The following is a 21,080-nucleotide window of genomic DNA, read 5'->3' as shown; positions in this document are numbered from 1 at the left end:
TTTCCACTGGAAATAATGCGATGCCACTCTCAATTAAGCGACATCGGCTCTATGCTGCTTTCCAAGTGAGTGTGCATGCATTGGTCCACACATCTACATATACCCGACTTCAACACGCGTCAGGTCACTCTTTCTTTTCACCCATTGGATGATGTTTGTGCCCAACACTCTTTGGTTGTTTACTCATTCTCTGTGTGCTGTCTCGTACATCCCTTAAAATTGTGGCTCAGTGGCTCAGCTCGGTGTGCAGCATTTGAACGCAAGTGGTGATCACGGTTTTCCACGTTTGCTGCTGGCATAAAAACATATTTTTCAGTTGCACAAACGCACACACACAAGCGCACTTTTCTATTGGAATTGTATACCAACGCAATTGGAAAGTGTTCTTCAGGCGAAAACCAAGTTTATGCTGCATACGCGCTCTCTCTCTCCCGCTCTTTCGATTACTCGCTTCCCAAATGCATTCATTCGCCTCTGTTGGGTGACGCGCTGCTTTTTCCCTATTTTTTATGTTTTTCGCGTCCCGGCGTGTAGTTTGAAAACCGCTTTGGACCGTCGCGCAACATATTACGGATAAGTGCACACCACGTTTGGGGAATCGCGCTTTGGTACAGCTGGATTTCATTGATTGAAAGAGTTTCAAGTGAATTATTTTGGAGTATTTATTATAGTTGCTTGTGCAGTGCATTTTATAAATAAATAAAAACAACAAATCAATATTAGTTAAAATTGTGAACTAAAATTGATTGAAAAGTTATATCGAACAAAGATTCGAGCAAACGAAAGAAAAACAAAAACAAAATACATATCCATTATAGAAAGGATAACAAACCCCATGAGTGATTTTTATAGGTGATTTCATCACTAAATTAGTTCTTCAAAAAGGCAAAAAATTCAACCGAGCGGATGCTGTGTGTCGAAATCTGCAGGATATGCAACTGAATTTGGATAAAATTTAATCAATGTACGTATAACGTTTTAACTTTTAAACCTGATGTGTGTATGTATGTGGAATTTTGTTTCACATAAGTGAATATAATAAATAGGAATTTGTCAGACAATTATGTGATGAGGAATTTCACAATATTGTTCACCTTTGTAAGCAGAATTCAAGATTTACATAATTAAATTTATGTGATGTTATAAAGCACAATTTTCATAAATATGAAAAATTCACCAAGTAGTTGGCAATAGGGCAGATAAACGTTATACAAGTATGTATGTAATGAAAAAAGGGCTTAATAATAAATTGGAATTATTTTCAATTTTCACTCGAGATCAATTTGGTATATGTATAACTAAAGCGAAATATTTTTATCCATAAAAAATAATATTGTAAATTTATGTACAGATGATTAATTATAAAATTTTTTCTTACATATACTAACAAACGAAATAAAATAATTAAAATAGTAACATTTTTATTTGTATTATATACAACATATAATATGTTATAAACCTTAAAAAAAATGTAAAATTTAGAGCAAAATTATTCTACGAAACTGTCACGTTTGCAATTTAAAATATTTTTTTTTCATTGAGTTTTAAAATCCAGTAGCAAAAATTTTGCCATGAAATAGGGTTAGGTTAACGAAAAAATAGTAAGAGACCTTTTTGTAAGCATTCAATTTCTTATAAATACTCTAAAACAAGATATTTTTCAAGTAGTTTGAAGAGAGATTTGAATTTTTCTGATAATGATTATATCTGATAATAATAGAAAAATAGAAAACTGTAACTCTCTTACAATTAAAAGCTCATAGCTGGAAAGAATTTCGAAGTTGTCTAAGAACCTATTTTTCAGGGTACCAAGCGAAAAAAAATATTCGTTTATTTTTTGGACCACCCTAACCTACATAGTACGATTTTCAACTAGTACAGAGTAAAACGGTATTTAGTATCTTCGAAAAACTTAAAACTAAAAAAAAAAATTTAAATATAACTATATTGTCTAAAAATATTTTATATTACATTTGTAACCCCCACTTACACGGGACATTGTGTTACCTTAGGCCAATGCCTGTAAATGTGTTAAATTTGATTGATTTGAATGCGGACCAAAACAAAAGTTAACAACTTTTTTTAAGGAATTTAGTTAGAAAGTGATTAAAATCGCTGACCCCTATCATTAGGCAGTGGGCATTGTTTACCAAGCTCTCTGCAGGCGCCAGCTATAAGGCCACATGATCGAAATCTTAATCAGCTGCATTAATTAAAGGCACGCAACAAGCATTTTACTGCTATATGTAAGTATTTGATTTCATTTCCAATTCTTTCTTTCTCTGATTTCAACATTAGCGTTACATAAATCAGTAAAGCCTCCCCTCAGCGCAAATCATTAATCTTGATCTAACAAGGGCAAAAAATAAAACAAAAAAAAGCTTAACAACAACTTTAAAATTTTGAAAATCATTAACCACTCCAACTTGGCTTGATAGGTACATAGGTAAATATTGTACAAAGCTTATAGCTAAACAACATTAATGACATGGTTTTGTACTTTTGGTGGCAACTGTTTGGCGCGCAGTTGCACGCTCGCGGCAAAGAGGCGGTGAAACCTAACTTCCGCTAAGCCAACTACTAACTACTACATCAGCCAGTACAAAAACGCCCATTTTCAGCTTGAATTTATATCACTTATTGTTGTACTTATACAACTACATACACACATACATATATGTAAAGGCACATATATTTTTGGGGCATGGGGAGACCCTAATTTCAGAAACAAACTATAATCTGGGAAAACTTTTCGCCTCAAGTGCGCGCTTTCTGGATTTCCAGCATAGGCTGGCTTTGTTTACATGCAAATGAAGTGGCTTGAGGAAAGCGCCGCGTAAATAGTGCCATCAACGACAACACGCTCGACAATTCGGGGTGTGAATACTCTATTGGCTTGACGACTTGACGGCCTTTTCCGTTCTTTCACTTTTCAATCTCTATTCTTACAATTATAAAAATACGTCTATGTACGTGTGTGTATATTATGGCAATCAATACAAAATAACAGAATTTTGTAAAGCAAAAAACACTTCTCCTTTGACAGCGGGGGGCTGCAATTGCTCTTTCCCTACTTGAGAACGAGTTTTTTCCCGCCTTCACTTCAAAACATGGTGTCCGTTTTAGGCAACAACAATGTAAACAAAATTCTTATGAAAAATGTGATCTTCGCTTTTCGGCTTGATAAACAAAACGCAACAATTTCAACACTTTTCCAAAAAGCCACGCAACAAGAAACGCAACAACAACAACACCCCTGCTCGATGTAAACAATTTTTTATTTATAAACACGTTGCGCGTTACAGCTGCACACCGCTAGAAGACAGCGCTCGAATGTAGGGCTGTGTCTATATTTTCAAAAGATAGCTATTGCACGTAACAAAGCCGAAGACACACATATGGTACAAATGCATACATGTACACAAGTCAATGCATATTAAGTGTTTCTCAAAAGTTGCTTTTGTTGCAACAAGGTCTTGGCCACACTTTAGCTGCTTTTTCGACTGAGCTATTTTTTATGTCTCCGTTTTTTCTTTGGAAATTCTGTTGGCTTGGGTCAAATGTTTAATTTCATTTCGTTTGTTTGCATTTCCGCTATAAATCTGTAGATTTATGTATGTATGTGTGTGTGTGTGTGCGTGCAACGCTTCGCTGGCGGCAATTAAATGTCGCAACAATCGCGCAGTGTAGGATCCACAGAATCGGTTAGTCAGCGTTCACATGGGAACTCCTTTGTCGCTCCTTATCGGCAAATTCTTTTTTGGTGTCGCTCTGTGCGCTTACACAAGCAAAAAGAGTCCAGAAACCCGAGTGAAATTTTTTTGTCATTTTTGCAAATATTTGTGCGGTTCGGCTACGCGACATGTAGAGCGTGTTGCAAAAAATAAATAATAAATTTCAAATTTCTGAACGATTCGTATATATTCATTTGTAAACGAGCGCTTTTGCAACCATGAAAAGAATTTGAAAATGAAAAGGACAGCAGAAATGGGTAGCAACGAGCTGTTACGAACAAGAACATAAAGTGTGCCACTCGAGCCGAGCCGCAGGCACCTTCCGTCTTTCCTCATCGCCCACAATAAGCCAGTTTGGGCGACAAAGAGTGCGTGTGTGAACTGGCATTTAAGACTGTGGGACATGTACACACTGAAATGAGACTGTTACTCGCACCTTTGCATGCTCTTTACATAGATCGAGGAGCCATAGACAGCCGCTCCTATCTCTTTGTGGCATCACGCATAATTTACAATGTTTGTTGTAGCACCATACTCCATGCGTGAACTCACGTGTATCTGAGTTTTTATGTTGCAAGCACTGTACCCCTTATTTGTTGAAAGCCTTGAAGGTGTACAAAAAGTGAGTATGAATGCATGTGTGAGTGTGTGAGTGTCCGCTTGATGCCACTTAGCATTGTTGACATTGACACTGAGAAATGTGTGCGTTGTTGTTGCTGTTTTTGTCTAATCACATTTAAGAGAGAGTACTAGATGTTTGTATCTAAATACGTACCTGCTCTCTTTATAAAATGATGACAAACACGCATCCATATTCACATATGGACTCACATATATTTGAGAGAAAAAACGTTATTTCGAAAAAAAATCAAGTAAATTTCATTTATTATATAAATACTATTGCCTCATCACATAATCTAGCAACAAATAATTATGAGTCGTAATAACACATAATTGCACTATTATGTTGCCTACATTTCGGCGCGTAGATAAGAAATCACCTTATTTCAATAAAAGTCTAAGGGTCTGCTTGAAATAAAAATTTATAATAAACAAGAAAATTTACCAATTCAAATATTTTATTGAACCCCGTTAACAGCAATTTCTTACCGATATATATATAAATAAAACTTAAATAATAAAGGGGATTGAGGAAACCACAGCACACGCCTACATACTTTTTATGAATGCTACGCCACTTAAGCTAAAACCCTTTTATTTTTTTATTTTTTCGGTTAAACATAACAAAAGTAAAAAATAGAATACTAGCAAACCTCAAGTAGTCCAAAAGCAAGCTTGTAGGCGCTAGAACACTTCAGCTAGCGCGTGGGCTTCGCCACTTAAAACTCAATAACAAAATAAACATGTTGGGATTGCTTGGGAAAACTCTTTTTATTGCTGCTCGTTAAATCTTTTTTGCGTCTGAGCGAAAATTTCAAAACTATGTACTTTCAAATCACCACAAAGCATAAAACAAAACGAGCTTCAATTAATACCAACAAAAAACGCCAATGTAAAAATTCTGGCCAGCGTTGAGTGGCACTTCATAACGCTTACAAATTCTGTAAAAACAAAATTTTTTTATTTTATGTTATTTAATTTTTATTTTTTGCTGTACAAGTTCTAATGAACTTAATTTGTTGCTGGTCGCTGTGCACTTCAGCCTGCGAGTCACCAAAAAAAGCAAAACGAGCACACAACCCAAACCCATTAAGAAAGGGCTACTGGCCAGCATTCAATGGCCAGTAGCCGCTGGCCGGCTGCAGCAACTGAAGCCACTTTTTCGGCCATCAACGTCGTCGAAGTCGGCCCACTCATTCCCTTTAAGCACTCGAAGGCACTTCACCGGTTGCGGTAGTCAGCCGACCACAGAAAAGTGGGCAGTTAAAAGTTTGGTTTGGCAACCGCAGGGTACAGAGCAGTACGCAGCAGCTCAAACTGCTTTAGAACATTTGTATGTGTTGTGGCTCTTTATGAATAGTGTATGTGAGGAAGCAGTTCGCTTCCTCCTTCGTGAAGCGCTGACGATGGTCATTAGCGCGGCGAATAGAAAAACTCAATTATAAGAATATTAAAATGTGTGCTTGTGATTGTGCACTCACAAACATATATAGCAATGAAGGTTTTTATCGTTGGTGTTCGTAATTAATTTACTAACGAAGTTTTAATATATAATACTCATAGTTTACAGACAGATATACACACAGATGGATATGCATATGTATTTATGCATATTAAAGTGAGGTAGTGGCACTAATCGCTTGCAATTATTGTAATGTAACGGTGAATTCGTTGCTCGGTGCAACGCTGCAACATCGTTTTGTTGTGACTGTTGCTGTACAAAAGCGAAAGAGCAAACGATTTGAAAGTAAACGCAGGGGATTCGCTGCAACCAATAGACTTCACACAAAATCAGTCATTAAAAGCAAATATGGAAATTTTTGTTGATTTTTCATGTTTCACTTTTCTAATTATTTCTTTCATTATACATATATTATATTTCGAATAAATTGATCATTAAGTCGCACCTTTCAAAATATTTTGAAATTGTCTGCTTTTTTAGATTAACTTATTCAATGCTTTTGTTAAATGTGGAGGCTTTTTTCATCGAAAGCGCTTTTCATGTGTCCGCTTTTGTTAAATTCAAATGTGTGTGTTTGTGTGTGCAATCGAGTTTTGTGTGCCAGCAATTTCCCGGAAATATGCTTTGAGCATAAAACTAATTGGCTACAAGAAATGGAAAATGCATGTACACACACACACGTACACAAGCATGCATATTTTATATGCGAAAATAGACACGTGACTGATCACCTAGAGATAATGGGCTGACAGTGGTCGACAGCCAGCGATTGAGCATTAGTATTGCTTATGCACACATGCATACATAAAAAAACAAAAAAAAAAAGAAACACACACACATATGGATTCAGGCCAATTTTCTGCCAATTCAAAAGTTAAGCAATTTAAAACCCAATTTATTCGGCGTGTGCCAAATCTCTCCGGTAACGGGCATTATTTGCATAATAACTTCATTGCAATGCATGCATTGCAAGAGTATTTCCATATACATATGTACATACATGCATACATACATGCATATTCAATGTAGACTGGCAGCTAGTTAATAAAAAGCTCAAAAATAAAAAGTAAATTTTTAAACTTAGCTACAAAATAAATAATCACCCAGTTCTTCGGGAATTGTAAAACTAATTTTGCCAACACCTCCCGATTGCGGCAAGTATGCGACAATAGAGGTTACTATCAAAATTCTTCTTAGCTTAACCCAACTAATGTGCCATTTAAGCATTGCACAAGCTTACTGTCTTACTGCCATTGCCTCAACATTTAATAATTTCGCAAAAATAATGCTTTTGAATCAGCAACAGACCCCAACCATTCCAGAAAGAATTTTTCTATGGATCCAAAATTTTGAGAAAGAGACCTAGCTCGCCCTACACATTTATATCCTTTGCTATATAGCTTTAATAAATGTACCCAGTATTTTACTACAACTCATACATACGTACACATATACATATACACCTCCAATATGTTTATTGCCATTCAACTGGAGACACAAAAAATGTCTGACAAAAGTAAGTGCAAAGCTGGCGCCGCACGTTTTTCAAAGTGTGACATATCGTGCAATGTCTGGCGACGAAAAGCCAAAAACTAAGTGCATTTGCCACGCTCAGGAAGCGAGCAACCAGCGAACCAGAGTCACACTCCAACACACGTAGCGCACACAATACACATTAAACCCATCTGCCAATATTTCAGTTACTCGTCGGAGCTTGCTTGCACTGGCACTGACTTCTAGCGCCAATAGTTTAAGATTTGTGGTTTTGTTTGTATTTAAATTGATGTTTGACACTGTTTTGATTGTCTGGCGGCGCATACCACAAATAGCTGCAATTGCCAGTGGTGCTTTGTTGAAAATGCGATTGTAAGTCGGGGTTTATCATCAGCGCCTACACGCTAATGTTCTTCTATTAGCTTTATGAAGACCCTGTATGCATTTTCGTATTGCTCTTTGTAAAATATTTTTTCGAAAATTTTCGTAGGTATATATTTTGATTTATTTTTGGGTATACACGCCATCAAAAACCATCAAAAAGATATAAAGACAAAGGCGCCAAAAATGCACCAAAAACCTAGGCGTTAAATCGATTTTGGTCAAACATAGCCAGTGTATAAAATATCGAAAAAAAACAACAAGTCTTGGTGTTTCAAAATTTTCCTACAGGGCATGTATCCACACATACGTATTTCTGCATTGTGTCTGATAATGGCTTTTAATTTGTTATAAATTACAGCTACATTATTTAAAAAAAAAAAGCCGTGGGTGGTCGTACGTGCGGAGTCTTCCATCCAAAGAAAAGCTATTTTCCTAAAAAAACAAAAACCGCATACATTATAGAGTGCCTACACACAAATTTGTTGCTTCCAAATTGCTATGCGCTTTGTGTGTTTCTGGTGAGTACATTAATTTAATCGCGCCGCAATTGAAATGTTTTTTTGCGTTTGTTCCAATTGCAGATAGGCCACAATATAACAATTAATTTTTACGATACCTTGCTGCAGCATTTACTCATGCTTGTATACGAGCATAAATATCGCGTGTTCACCTGACGGAGCAGCCGCAACTGTTGTTGTTTTTTTTTTTATATTTCACTTTTTGTAGTATTCTCAGGTATCCCACAGCTTTAAGGGCATTGACCCGGCCGCTCCTTTGTTTATATCCTTTAATGGCTTTTAGTTTTATTTGAAATGCTACAATACATATTTGTTGTACGCGCATAAGCTCGTAGGCATAAATTCACGGCCCCAGGATTGCAGTCCCCTCTCGGTAAGTGCAATTTCCTGCAGCGAACTTTATCACATTTTTCAAATTGCTGCACTAGTGCGTTTTTAATAAATTATATGCCGCGATATGTCCTGAGAGAGAAAGAGAGCGCTGCCGCTGGAAGATTGTGGCAAATTTGCGAGGCTTATGCGCACCACTTCACACCCACATTAAAATCCGTTGTTATTCACTACTTTGCTATTGACAATTCTCAGTCTGCTGTCGGCCGCTTGCTGGCCCCACTATATTTTACTGTTCTGTGAGCATATGCCGACCATAAAGTCACTCGCTTTGTGGCGTGGCATGCTTCACTGCAACGCAGACATGAAGCGACAAGGCTCGTACTAGAAACGGAAATATATAAAGGTCTCGTTAGTATATACATATGTATGTATTTATGGTATGTGTGTATATGAAGCCAACTGTCTTGGTTGGTTCACTGTTGCACGACTATATGCGTGTCCATACAACGTCTAGAGGGGATAACAAGAATTATGGATTATTATTATTTTTCGAAACGCACAGGTTGTTGTTGCTGTAGTTGTTGGTGTGCATGTGTCACTACTGCGATCATTATTGCCTCACAACGATTATATAGTAGAATTGTTGAATTAATGGCATTGCTTTTGACAACAGTAATTGCAGTTGCATTTTTTAAAAATATTCTCTCTCTAAAGCGCAAAATGGCGGTATGGAGGAGCCCAGTTACTTAATAATTTTGCTTTCCTCTCACATCCCCTATGTCTTTAACCGTATACTTGTACCGTTACATATATTTTTTTAATCTACTCCACTCCCAAATCAATTTCAGTACCATAACAAAATTACTTATAAATTTTATAGCAATCAGAAATCAGTTATTTAACTCAAAAATCGGAAAAAAAACTCATAAATTCAGTACGTTAGTTCAACCCTTTAGCTTTTGCTTCCATTTTATTTCTAATATATTACCCTTATTTATCCAGCCGCTTCAAATGGCCAATCAACAGTTTTACTTTAATTTCCGGCCTCTAGCACTTTCCCAATATTCCAGTCACCCTTTTCTTAAATTTTTTGTTACGTTTTATGTTCGCCATAATGGCAAGCAATTAAACTGATTATCTAAACCCGTTAAACACTATTTACAAAGTCTACATTTAGGCGCAGCTACCGTACGTTATACCATACTTTTCCGCGGGACTTGAATGTGAGTTTTGCTCCCTTTTAGCATTTCGGGGTGACTTATTTGTCGAATTTGTACCTCACCACCTGCGGTTTACAAATTGTCTTATTATCTAAAATATTTGTACTTAAATTTACTTTTAATTTGAATACATGCACTGAAAAAAACACAAATAACAGTTCTTATTCCAATAAAAGGGACCAAATATTACAACTCAACTGTTTATAGACATTTTTGGATAAAAATAAATTTAATAATTACTTATATTTCGTTTTAGTTTTTCTACTATTTTACTGATTTCAAAGGCTAATGAATTTTTATGAAAAGTTGGAAGATTTTATAGCGTTTATAACAAAAAAAAAAAACGGGAGTATCGACGAATTCTTCATAATTTCCTAATATTGAATTTTTTATTATCTGAAATATTATTTTAACATCTAAAATATATACTTTTTCTTGTAAAAACATAATAATGCATTTTTTTGTAAAGATCTTTAATATTCTATGATGCCACAATTACGCAAGCAAAATTTTTATAATTTCTCGCAGTGTAACTAAAGTTCCACATATGTCCACTCTTCAGTATGCTTCTTCTGCTACCTGGGAATGTCGACATGTGTGAATTTTCTATTGTGTCATAAAACAATAAAACTTTTTAGACAATTCCTCCGCTGGCTATCTCTCGAAACTCATTTTCCTCACGTGCAGCGCGGCGGCAGTGTGAATTTGATAGACGACCCTTTCTGTTAGGCCTCCGGTTATTGCACACGAATGTGTGTCCAGTGTTAGCGGGTGGTAGCTGCGTGCCAGGAACACTGAATTTCGTAAATTTTACATTGCATCGCATGTTCAACACACGTTTTTTTATTTACATTTCCGCAACTATTTTTTGTTTTCTTTTAATTTATTTCCTGACTGACGCCGACAAATTACAAACCGCAATGGCTGCTCACGCACTTTTTACAGCCGAAAAAGTGGGGAAACTAAAACACATTACAATTGAGGTAAACAGTTGCGACAGTTAAGATTCAGAGGTGTTATTTTGATTAGACTAAGCGGGCTTTCGTGATATTCGGTTATTTTAAAGTTTATTTTTATTGTTTCAATGTATGTGTGCGACGCTTAAGTGCTTCAATTAAGTGCGAGACTAATGTTAGGCGTATGTTAATTTGGTTTTCAAATTTGTCTGCATGTGTTTTGTCTGTTGCGTGCATTGTCTTTGAAAAGTGGTGCCAGAGTTCACTTCCTCCCACTGTCTATTAGCTTTCCCACAAGCGGTTAAGTGCTGCCAACAATTTGCAGGTCATTTGTGCAAGAGTTCTCATCAGCGTCATCATCAACGCCATTAAACAATTAAACTAAATATAGCAGAGTTGTGTGACCCAGTCTATTTTTAACATTCTAATGCTAGAGTTTCTCATCTCTTTGTGATTATTTATCTTAAAGACGTCACTTGCCATTAATTTGTCGTAATTAACGTAGCAGCATACATACTTACATATATAGTGGATATAGTCAGAGTATCCTCTCAACGGCGTAGTCAAACTAAGTTGTTGTAAATTGGTTTGAAATTTATAATATTGGCACTTTGCTAGATGTTTGGCCCAGCATTAGGACTTCTGTTGTTCACCTACTTCAATATATGTGTGTATGTATATATTCGAGAACTAAGCTACAATGCTTTGGTTGCTCTTAGCGTTTTTTGAACACTCCATCTAACTCATACTACAAAATGACTTTCTTAAGGGAGTGTAAACAGTAGAGGGGATGAAAATGAAATGCTTCCAATTTTTCGCCGGTCTACTGTACGTCAGTATCAAAGACTTTTGTCACAGTTTTTCGCAACATGAATTTGTGCTTTGCACAAATAGACAAATATGCATGTATTTAATTGCAATTGCAATTGCAAATGTTGCTCGTGCGCACAGTCTTCCATCGACAATAGATGCGTCTGCTTAGCGCCATTTGTGGGCCTTTGTGACTCTGCGTGTGCCTCAGATGATTATTCGTGCTTTCCTCCTTCTTTGCTGTCAACTCAGATGTGCAAAAGTGTGTATATTGTGTTGCATTGTTATTGTTGTTGTGCTGTGTCGCTGGCACAGTACTGTGCATGTTGCATAATTACTCTGCTGACCCTAATCGCGCTCCAAATAGACGCGCTTACTGCGTCGCACAAATAACTCTAGCAAAGCTTGCAGCAGCAGAAATAAAAGCAAAGCAGCAACATTAAAAGCAAACGATACGCGAATTGTTGCTGTCATGTAATTAAAGCGACAACAACAAGGAATTACGTGCACTTTCAACTCTAATTCCTTGAGTTGTAGCGGCACGCAACGGCATTTCGGGCGCTCGAGTGCATGCCTTGTTGTTGCTGCCGCGCATTGTTTGTGATGCAACTACTTGTTGTTGTTGTTGTTTTTCATTTGCCGCTAATACGCCATGAATCGGCTTCCACATGGCAAGCAGAAGTGGCACATTCAACGCTGGTGCCGCCAAAGCTAGCGATTTTTTGCTGTTTTTGTTGTTGTACGTTGCTCTAAATGCCGGCCGCCGGCCTGCCAGTGTCATTCGTGCACGCCACGCACCAATTCCTCCACACGCATTTTGCCCCAATATGCATGTACACAGACACACACACACACTGATGCAACATACGAGAGTATGTAAATTTCTTAATTTCCTCATTGTACGCATCCAACAATGCGACTCTTTGTGTGCGTGTGTTGATGATGCACTCACCCGTTTGCGCCAGCATGCGCGATTAGGACACAGATTAAGACACCAGCGATTGAACTTTAAGTTCAAATTTAATGGCATTTGCCGAGCGAGTGATTTGGGCGTTGACAACGGGTTGTGGCAACATTCGTGGCAAGCGGCTGCTGCGTTGGCCCGGGCGTAGGCAGCTTATGTTAGTGGTGTCGGTGGTAGATGACCTTACGAACTCTGTTTTTGAAGTGTGTTTGTTTTGTTTGTTGTAATCTAAACGGTTGCTTTGTACGCCACTAGTAATGCCTCATAATCTTTCGTTTGAATATCAGGCGCAGTTGTTGTTGCAACCATGTTAAATTCGAAAAGCGATGAAATTGTTGTGCTCTTTATGCAAAGAATGCCGATGCTCTGAGTATTTATTGGATTTGATTTGAGTTTTTGACATTTTTACACGCACATAAGCACTGACGACAGTATTCATGTTTGTACTCGTATGTATGTAGATATTTGTAAGTGTGAGTTACAATCGCTGACCTATATAAATATGATGCTTCAATGAATCTATGCATGTACTGGGACCACAATTGCACACGCATACGCTTTAAAGAAAAATATTTTCCAAATTTTATTCAATTTTCGAATTTTACAAGTTGTAGGAGTTTCTTTGAATTTGTTTCAGCTTTGACACTTCGCAGACTCTATGGCTTAAAGTGTCTTGTTAAGTGCAACTCCAAACGTCTGTTGAACTTTTGATTTTTAGAAAACGTTCTGCAAGACCTTTAAAGCGAAAGTATGCACAAACTCACAAATACTGTAGATAAGCAGCTGTAATGAATAAACATATATATATAAAGGGTCTACCAACAAGAAGGACGTGATGGAAAAATGAGATAAAACACTCAAATTCGGTCAAAATAGTTTTTTTTGTTGTTATGCAGATTATGTTGTGCCATTCATGAACAAACTCGGCAAAATGGTCAGCTCCATTAATATATTCTAGAACTTTTTCTCAAAGTTAATGAGTCACTCGATGATACCGCCATACCACAATCCGCACCATATAGTAAATTTTTGGAAATGCAATTGCGTTTTCTTAATCACACGAGGATTTGAATCACTCCAATGGCGACAATTTAGTTTGTTGATTCATTTTATATATAATATAGTAGATTATAATCTTCCTAAATCTCATAAAACACCTTCTAGGGTTGGTAGGGTTGTCAGTTTAAGAGAATTCATCGAGCTTCATACTTATGTTATTAACAAAATTCTTTGACAGTATTGTACCTAATATAGTATGAGGCCTTATTCAACTCTTGACCAGTTGATGCTCTTATCCTGAATTAACAGAGAAGTTTAGGCAATACCAGCACTATTTAACAGAAGTTATTTTCTCAACTAATTCAAACTTGGAGCCTCTCATATTTGATCTTATGTCCCTATAACCGCACACTTATTTTTCATTACGGTTCTACAAACATATGTAAAAATTCTCTAATTCTTGTTCTAATTCACAATGCATTGTATGCACAATACATGGAATTGAGATAGAGATAATTAGATATGATCCTCTGGGGTCTCCATAAATATTTTTACCACATCGACTGCTAATAAAAGAACTACACATAATTTGTTCGTTACACTTCTTGAAACTGTTGATAACCAAAAAATATAGTTCGCCAATTCACAGTATTCCATTTTAAAACTTATACGTGTGTAAAAATTATGAAATTTGAAGTTGAACACGAAGTACATTTTCAGTAAAGAGGGAAAATGCGCCGTTTCACATACACACACATCCGTGGAAGACTAGGCTGTTAAGTTCTTTCCATTGTTGGAGAGTTGAAAATTTCATGCTCGTGATTTTTGTGGCATTTTTACCCTTGATCGCCGCAGGCAGGAACAACAACAACCAACGAGAAATTTGAAGCCATAAAGCCAAGTCGCACTCTGACTTGACTGCCTGCCGTTTCAAAACTCGAGCATTGTCTACTCAGCGAGCTACCTACTTTCAGGTTATATTTACGAAAACGTCAAACCTTAGCAAATGAGAGGGAAAACCGATGAAGGAATTTTCATTTGGGATGTTTGAAATTTTCGCAACGTAAAACTGCGCGCTTGCAACTTCTCGATTTCAAATACCTTTGTTTTTGTCTTTTACTTACCTGAGTGAAAGGTAAACGCAAAGGACATAAATAATTGTTGTTTTTGGTATTAAACGAGTGTGTTTGTAGTGTTGTTGTATACTGTTGTACTACGAGCAGCTCTTTTAGTGCTCGTTTCCTTTGTATTAAAAAAAGAAACATTCCCTGAAAGAGGATTTGAAAGGATCAACGGCGAATGCTAAGCAGTCTTGCAGACGCTTCTATAAATAGAGGTTGTGTGCGTCTTCGCGTCGCCATTAGTGATAAATTTATTGAAGACATTGTTGTGATTTTAACTAAAGCTTCATAAAAAAAACTGTATCAATTATTTACATATGTATAAAGGTGTGTGAAACTTTAATTAGAAAAGAATTATGAGTTAAGTCATTCCTAGGCGGTCATTTTCACATTTTTTATTTAAATTATCGAGCGGTGATATTTGGATTTCTTTCACGCGACTATTTTGGTTTTTAAATTTAAAAATTAAATTAGAAAGGCAGCTGATTTTGAAAATGTTGTATGGTGTAGACTCTCAATAAAATAGTAAATAATTTATTATCATTGCTTGTTGTTTTCAGATATTTTCCATAAGACTGTCGTACGAACTCAAGAGAGTTACGAAACCCGCCAAATTTTAAATAATCTCTCACCAAATCTCATACAAACAACACTCACTTAGATATTTGTACACAGAAATAATAAATCGGCAATATAAGTACCGAAAACACACGAAAAGATAAACGAATAGCAACACAAAGCATGGGCGAGCTGGAAGAGAAGGAGACAGGACCATCAGAAACTACACCACAGCAGGAAGCAGTCGACGAACCGAAAGAGACCGACAAAATGCTCGACAAAAAAGAGGATGCCGATGGCGCAGAGCAGCGAACAGAAAATGTGGGCGCAAAAGACAAGAACCCAAGTCCGAACACGGAGAAGAAAAAGGCTGCCAACTCAAAGCCAACAACTCCAACACCCAGTACTAAAAAGTCGCTAACTCAATCGGTCGAAAAACTTTCCGCTAGTACTGACGCTGAAGTACAGCCGGTAAAAGCGAATGGTGGTAGTGGCGAGGAGATAATTGACATACCGGACGCAGCTAAAACTGAAGAGGGTGATGAAAAGAAGATCTCCACTGAAGATCGTGAGGTCAAACCGATGAAGATACCGATTGGTGGCTTGAAATTGCCCGGTTTCTTTATGAAAAACAAGCCCAAGGCTGATGGTGATGGCGCTGATGGAGAACTTTTGGAGCGAGAAAATAAAGATGAAGTGCCGACTGAAGCGGCAAACGGCGATGGCAAACCGAAGAAAGAAGAAAAGCCGCGTAGTAATTTTGGTGAGCGCTTGCGCAACTTTTTCGTGCGCAAGCCAGCTGTCGAAAAGCAACAGACCAAACAAACAGCAAATGGAGATGCCGATGCAAAGAGTGGTGAGTTTGCAGTACAAAACATAATATTGGATATTATTTTCTAAATATATAGTTTTCTTTATGATTTTTAGAAGCTACTGCTGAGGCAGCTGCTACTGATGGTGAGACAAACAATGCCTCGGATGCGGTACCACAGAAACGCGGTCTTTTGAATGCTATCAAATTGCCGATTGCAAACATGATACCGAGGAAGAGGACGGACGACGATGTAGAGCTGGGTATGGGCAAAGCAGGACTCGCCTCAATGGAGACGCTGGATGACTCGCTGAAGGATCAAGATTGTGTTGATAAAGCGCCCGCTAAGAACAATGGCTCCGAAGATTCTGTGAAACTTAAGAAAACACCAAGTGGTGAAATTAAACAAGAGGGATCAGAAGAGGTGAGTAATCGATTTAATACACACGATTGCATTTTTATATGTGTTTCCGAAATATAGAACTTTTGGTATGTTACTAAGTGAAATATGTTTGGTTTTTAGAAATCTCCGGAGGAGCCTGAAGCACCCATTTCTTTCGCCGAACGCTTGCTTTCGTACCGCTGTTCCCCGGACGACGGCCTGATCGTGCTCGGTGTTCTGCTTTTCATCATACTAATTGCTGTGATCGGCTATGTTCTCTCGCTTGAGACACTCACCTCACCGCCCGTACGTGAGGGACGTTTCATGGACGCCGTTACTGGTTGTGGCATGGTTGAGGGACTGCAAGAGGATGGCGCATTTGCATTCCGTGGCATACCGTATGCTCTACCACCAGTAAACGAACAACGTTGGCGTCCTGCGCAACTGATTGGCGGCATCGAAGATTGTTGGAATGGCACCCTGAAGGCGCATAATGTGAGTAACTATTGCACACAGCGATTGGGCAACGGTACCATTGTGGGCGACGAGGACTGCCTGTACTTAGACGTTGTCACGCCACATGTGCGTTACAACAGTCCAGTGCCGGTTATTGTGTTGATTGGTGCCGAGACATTAACTGGTCCATCACCTGGTGTTCTCCGGCCATCGGCACGCTATTCACGCTCACATGACGTTGTGTTTGTGCGTCCGAACTTCCGTTTGGGTGCATTTGGTTTCCTTGCATTGGACGCGCTTACCAAAGACGCCTACCCACGTACTTCGGGCAACTATGCACTCTCTGACATCATTGCCGCGCTAAAGTGGGTTCAACTGAACATCGCTCATTTCGGGGGTGATCCCAAAGCTGTGACTTTACTTGGTCATCGCGCTGGTGGTACGCTCGTTTCCGCACTTGTAACCTCTAACAAGATCGAAGGTCTCTATAAGAACGCTTGGGTTTCATCATCGTCAGCCATCTTCCCTGGCAAGCCTTTGGAGGAATCGGAAAAGCGTAATGAACAATTTGCGAAGTCATTAGATTGCACTGATATCAATTGCTTGCGCGGCTCATCGACCGAAGAAATTTGGGCCGCCACACCAGACACCTGGTTGCACTTCCCTGCAGACATTCCGACTACAGACGAAAATCCCAGTGCGCATCATGAATGGCTTGTGTTGGATGGAAACTTCCTGCAACGTCACCCCGCCGATGCCTGGAAAGAAGAACATACCGGCCAACCGAAACTCGTTATGGGCACAACCGCACATGAAGCACACAGTGAGCAGCTGCGTCAACGCCACGCCAACTGGACTGCCGAAGAAGTCCGCGCATTTATTGCAGCCTCGAGAATTGGCGCACTCAATTTAACAGACGAAGCTATACGGCTCTACAACGCGACAAACTATCGCAACTTAATCGCCATGATTACCGACATACGCACCATCTGCCCGCTCTTGACTAATGCACGTCTACAACCGTCTGTGCCGTTCTATGTGGTGCAACAAGGTGAGGGAGAAAATCAGTTGGCCACCGTCGATACAGACGTGCTCGCCATACTGGGCCGCTATGAGCCGCATACAGCAGAGCAGCGACGATTCATGTCGTCCATGCAACAGCTGTTCTACTACTATATCTCTCACGGCACCGTACCTCAATACGACCCGAGTCGACGAGTGCTGAATATCGCGCAAGATCCACTGCCGCAGCAAGATCACCCGAACTGTAATTTCTGGATTAGCCACGATATCGTGCCGCGCTATGCACGTGTCGACTAAGGGAGTCGGCCGAAAGAGCAGAGTGACGAGTAACGAAGGACAAGCCGATGTGTTAAGTGAATGAGTAGAGTGTGCATGGCTGTGGACTTAGAGCGAAATGAAGGATGCGACAGCTAGAAGAAGAAAATTGGAGCCCTGCAGAGTCCTGTGTGACAGCGCATCGACGTTTCATACATAGACTTACTCACACACACACACACACATAAACGAATGCATTTATACAAACTGAACAAGTTGAATAACAAGCAGTAGCTCCCAACCAACCCACAAAAACCATATAAAGAATAAAGAAAAGACGGACACTGATTAGCCTGCATGGGAAGAATCTGAAACAGTGAAATTATCTAAGCAGTGAAAAGTATATGTTGCATGGCGCATGTTTTTTCTGGAGCTTTATATACCGACTTTATATGAAATTTTTACACTGAATTTCCTTTTTTTATACAATAATTTCTTACTCAAAACAAAAACAATCAGAGGTTTATTTGTTTTTTTATGCGTAATAAATATGAATTATTAATTATTGAAAATTAATAAAAATACTTAGTGGCTAAGCAATGCTAGTTTTATATGTAAATTTAATTTAAATAATAAATGAAATTAAATTAAGAGTTAATAAAATTAAATTTATTTTTTAATCTAAACGAAATCATTTGCAGCGAACGCGGTCTTCTAAATTCATTGATTCGAATATTTGTGGAGGCACTCCACATACATAAGTTTAAAATATGATTTTTATACAATATATATGTGTAAGTCCGTATTTTATGTAAATTTAGCGTTAACACCAACACAAAAGATAAACATACACACAAACACTCATATACATACATACAAAATACAAATACGAGTAAATTAAAATAAAAATGTGTAAAAATTACTTGAGAAGTGAAAAACCAAAACAAACATGCATTTTCTTTTTTCCGACCTCAACACACACACACTAACACATACAGCTTAGTTACTTTTTAAATGTGTATGTTTAATGTGTAAGCTTTAAGTGTAAAAGTTCAACTTCATAAAATGTGTTTCAACTTATACGCTCAAAAATGCACCCTATATCGTTGGATTTGAATTTGGGTTCTTGAGGATCACATATCGCTTACCTCAACTCCATCCTTAGCGCTCGTTTTAAGTTTGTTTGCTTTTAGTTTCCAAAACTACACTGGCGGCTGCGATTTTGACGCTCGACAATGGAACTAATTCCTTAGAAGGGTTATGAAACGAAACCAAAATGTGTTAACGAAAGTGATCCTAACTGAAGATTAGTCATTTGGTTATGTTTATCTGACGAACTCCGAAATCAGTATAAATGGTGAATATACCAAATTCTCAGTGTTTGCACTAAATTAGTTTCTTCACTGTAATATTTTTGTATGCTAACAGTTTTAATGGCGATCGCTTATTTAAATACCCATTTTAATATAGTTGGAGCCCTCGGTGGGGAGTTACTATACTCTGAAGAAGTCAAAATCTCAACTGCTACAACACTGACGATAATGCATTTTCACCACACACATACACATACAATGTATTGGTCGTCATCACCGCAAGCACTACAAACCCAACACATTTATTTTCATTCTACAACAACACAAAAATCCATAAATTCAATAATTATTAAGTGTAAGTGTACAAATACATATTCGGTATATAAAAGTGATTTAAGCGGAACTTAACCTAACAAAAATAAGTGAAATTTTGAGACTGCATTTCACATGAATTTAAATTAAAAACATTTTTGCTTTTTTAAGAAATATCAGTAATTTACAAAATATAGCTTGATTAAAAAAGAAAAAAAAAAACCAAAAAATAAAAAAGTAGAGCCATTTGGTGTTATATGAAATTAGAATTTTAAGTAATTAGGGAAATGTGTAACACAAATAAAATTTTCATAAAATCTTTATTAAAAAATACATGTATAATATATTTTATTATTGAATTATTATATTATATAATTACTAATTGTTCAAATATGTTGAAAGCACTTTTTCAATTAATTTTTATTGTCCAAATTACTAAATGCCAATATTAAGTTCGTTAAATAAATTCAATACAAATATTCAGTAAAAGTATTCATCCCTCAAAATCTCATTAGTATGTATAGTGCATATGTATATACATTTGATCAAAGTATGTATATGAAAAGCAGTTGACATTTCTCAGTCCTTTCTAGCTTTAGTAAATATACTCACTCTCAAAACTATTCACCTAGCATGGAACTTCATAAGAATATACAAATTCTATTTGTAAAGAATAAAAATAAAAATTTGTTATATTTGTATGCATATTTGCTTGTATTGAAGAAATAAATGGTATATAGACAAAAGAAAACTTAATGATTAATATATAGAAGGACTTTTTAATCAAATAACCTAAAGACCTAGGTGTGTCGAAAGACAGCCACTCTAACTTGTAGATATAACTCGGAGGTTTTTGTTATCATTATTATTATATTTTTATACCCTGAACCGGGTATATTAAGTTTACCACGAAGTTTGTAACACTCAGAAGGAAATGTCGGAGATCCTATAAAATAAATATATAAATAATCAGCATGGTGAGCTGAGTCGATTTAGCCATGACCGTCTGTCTGTATATACCCGAACTAGTGCCTCAGTTTTTGAGATATTGAGCTGAAATTTTGCACACGTCCTTTTTCTATCCAAGAAGCTGTTCATTTGGCGGAACCTTCGATATCGAACGACTATAGCATATATTGTACTATACAAACTATATGCCATACAAACTGACCGATCAAAATCAAGAAACCCATCTTTTTATACCCTTTATACTATAACAAATGCACCTGTGAAGGGTATTATAGCTTCGGTGCAGACGAAGTTGACGCTTTTTCTTGGTTTTATTATACAACAAACCAAGGTCAACGTTTGTCCCCTAGCAAAAGTTCCCTTGCATAAAACCTTCCCGGATTAG

General features: G+C 37.4%; 1 protein-coding gene and 1 long non-coding RNA gene across 3 annotated transcripts; one reads left to right on the top strand and one right to left on the bottom strand.

The window, feature by feature from the left end:
* The first annotated feature begins 555 nt into the window (after positions 1-555).
* On the top strand, positions 556-19,970 carry Nrt (Neurotactin). 2 transcript variants are annotated; one of them, XM_036364369.2, is made up of 4 exons: positions 556-964; positions 15,177-16,030; positions 16,102-16,409; positions 16,509-19,970. In XM_036364369.2, exons 2-4 carry the CDS (start codon positions 15,358-15,360, stop codon positions 18,141-18,143), a joined length of 2,616 nt encoding a protein of 871 aa, XP_036220262.2. In that variant the 5' UTR covers positions 556-964; positions 15,177-15,357; the 3' UTR covers positions 18,144-19,970. The 2 variants fall into 2 exon arrangements, with proteins under 2 accessions (XP_036220262.2, XP_014098897.3); XM_014243422.3 differs by lacking the exon at positions 556-964 and adding an exon at positions 14,809-14,943.
* LOC138857684 (uncharacterized) lies at positions 10,125-13,026 on the bottom strand. Its single transcript, XR_011396888.1, has 2 exons — positions 10,448-13,026; positions 10,125-10,396 (listed from the first exon to the last, which is right to left on the bottom strand). It is a non-coding gene; the product is annotated as an uncharacterized lncRNA (long non-coding RNA).
* Positions 19,971-21,080: the final 1,110 nt, after the last annotated feature.

The sequence above is a fragment of the Bactrocera oleae genome, chromosome 6, assembly GCF_042242935.1.
Source record: "Bactrocera oleae isolate idBacOlea1 chromosome 6, idBacOlea1, whole genome shotgun sequence".
Classification (NCBI taxonomy): Eukaryota; Metazoa; Arthropoda; class Insecta; order Diptera; family Tephritidae; genus Bactrocera; species Bactrocera oleae.
The sequence above is the reverse complement of the archived record's forward strand: the minus strand, read 5'-3'. Positions and strand labels throughout refer to the sequence as shown.